This window comes from Morone saxatilis, unplaced genomic scaffold (assembly GCF_004916995.1).
Source record: "Morone saxatilis isolate NCDOM2014 unplaced genomic scaffold, NCSU_SB_2.0 Contig19, whole genome shotgun sequence".
In the NCBI taxonomy this organism is placed as follows: domain Eukaryota; kingdom Metazoa; phylum Chordata; class Actinopteri; family Moronidae; genus Morone; species Morone saxatilis.
In genome coordinates, this window is record NW_023339751.1 from 12,634,801 (window position 1) to 12,637,150 (window position 2,350).

Below are 2,350 nucleotides of genomic sequence, written 5' to 3' on the forward strand. Positions count from 1 at the left end.
CTGTGTTTAAGAAAATTTAGTCGATATTGGGAGTAATCCAGAAGTAACTGCATGGATTCAGATCGATTCACATAATCCAGTGGATTATGTTATTTACTGTAAGGAAAATTTGATTATAAGATTAATGTGTTCTTCAAAAATATTGACCTGATGATAATGCTGCAGGTAGATGTGCATGTGTGGCTGTGTGTGTATAAATGTGTGTGCATGTGTTAGGGCTGGAGGGCTCAGTGAGACATGAATGAAAAATCTTCTCTCCCGTTTTTTTGTCCAGGTGGGCAGGCAATAAGGCTTGACAGAAGATGCAACGGGGGTGGTGGCTCGTCAGATGGCTGGGGACAGGAATGGCAATCCTCTCTTTGCTAACCCACAGCTGGGGCCAGGACACAGAAGGTATGAGCAGCCAGCACAGAGGCGAACACCCTCAGGCCTCCCTGTCTTCAGTTAACTGTGGCTGCACTGCCAAGAGGAAACTTGTAATGTGGAAAAGGCAATGTTTCTTTTAACTGTCAGAGGACCAGCGTGGTGGAAAAGTCTTTGTACAACAGCATAACACTTTTGTTACTGATAAATGATGTGCCAAAGTGAGGTGTGGACTGCTCGAACAATTTTACAAACTCTCGCTAAATGGAGCAGAAGTAAAACTATTTGAAAATGATTTTCTAGCTCAAAGGTCTTTACTTGCAAAATATAGTTATGCATTGTGTGTTTATTCCCACAACATATTTTATACTGTAGGTCTGTAAAGAGTTTCCATCTCTATAAGACTGTGCGGTGTGAATGCTGTATGAGGCTTTATATTAATATTTATTGTTTATATACTCCCACCACTCATTACTATACTTAGCTGTATCAATCTGTTATTGCAAATAATGGAATCTTTATGAATAGCAAGGGTGATTGTTTTCCATCACAGTGCCTTAAATAATATAAATCATAGATTTTGTTTTAGTCAATGAATAGTTATAGAACTTTCAGAGATATAGAGTTCAAGAAAAGTTTGATTTCGTTTAAATGGAGGACCGTGGAGACGTTGCTCTCAGGTGAGCTCTCAACATTGTGCATAATGTTTCAGTGCAAATAACTTTGCTCTAACAGTATTCTTACTATACTGCCTTTCAAATTTACATGTTTTTCAAAAGACATTATTTAAAGAGGGGGTGTAAATCCAGCTTTCTTCCTACACAGTTCACTGATCGTGCTAAGAGGATTCTCCTTGTAGTTTCATGTTTAAGTTCCCACATTACAGAGGGAATCTTAGCATTTATAGTCTCAACTCACTGACTTTGTAGCAGATGCCAGTTAAAAGTGAATTTCAGCTGTAAAGATTGGCAGGTCTTTAAAGATAGTGCTGAGGGGAAGCTGCGCATGCATGGAGACATGCTTCAATTCCCCTCCCAGTGTGGCAATATTGCACATAATTCAGGTCAATTTCCTTCTTTCTTTTCATCCCTTTCCTGCTTCCCAGCTTTCCTTGAAAAGCTCACTAATATGAAAGCATTTTTAGATAAGAGTATAATCTCTGCTTACTGTCATTTGAATTAAGATGTTATTTTGAGAGGTTTGCTTCATGGGATTGTATGATATCATTTTAGTAGAGAAATGATTTGCTGTATGACTGACTGAGTCTTTAAAGGGGAACGAGTTCCTTGTAGATGCGATGAAAACGGCTCTGACTGCATTAATGTTGTTGTTATGTGGAGTCAGGAAAACACTGACCCAAAACAAAACAGCTGTGGAACTCCAGTACAGCCCTATGGAATATGGTTTTGAGGGTAATAGGGTTGGGCGATATGTTAAGATTTGCCAACCATCAGCCCAACAATCAGTGATTGCTGATATATTTTCATGTGTGTGTGCTACCCCCTTTCGTGGTTACTCTGGTATCTAACCATCTAACAGTCTGTTGCTAAGCAGTGGCTCTCGTTCTTTGGAGACAGACCATTCAATTAGCTAAATAAAATTGCCAATAACTCATATATATTCATTCAATTGCCCAACCCTAGTGGGTCATTTCTTTCACAACTTGTGATGGCATTGGTACACAAAGGTATTGTTCATTTGACGAGACAGTCAAAGCTTCGGAGGGTGTTGCTTGACAAGATCATTAATAATTAGATCTTGAGGTAAAATTAATCTCTGCTTCAAGAAACTTGTGTTTGCTTGAGCTAATGCACACTAATGTAGCTTATGTGTCAGTGTTATTGTCAACACTGTAGGGCAGCAAGTGTAGTTGTTGTAGGGCTGTAGCGATACACTAATCTCACGATACAATACGATACACGATATTCAGCTCACAAGCTCATTCAGCCAACGATACGATTCAATACGATTCGATACGATTCGATAC

General features: G+C 39.1%; 1 protein-coding gene across 1 annotated transcript in view; it reads left to right on the forward strand.

The window, feature by feature from the left end:
• Positions 1-302: 302 nt before the first annotated feature.
• The window catches only part of pcdh15a (protocadherin-related 15a), a 139,712-nt gene continuing 137,664 nt past the window's right edge, over positions 303-2,350 (forward strand). Inside the window, exon 1 of the mRNA XM_035663542.1 lies at positions 303-393. Within this exon, the coding sequence (XP_035519435.1) occupies positions 303-393 (91 nt within the window). The remainder of the gene's footprint in view (positions 394-2,350) is intronic.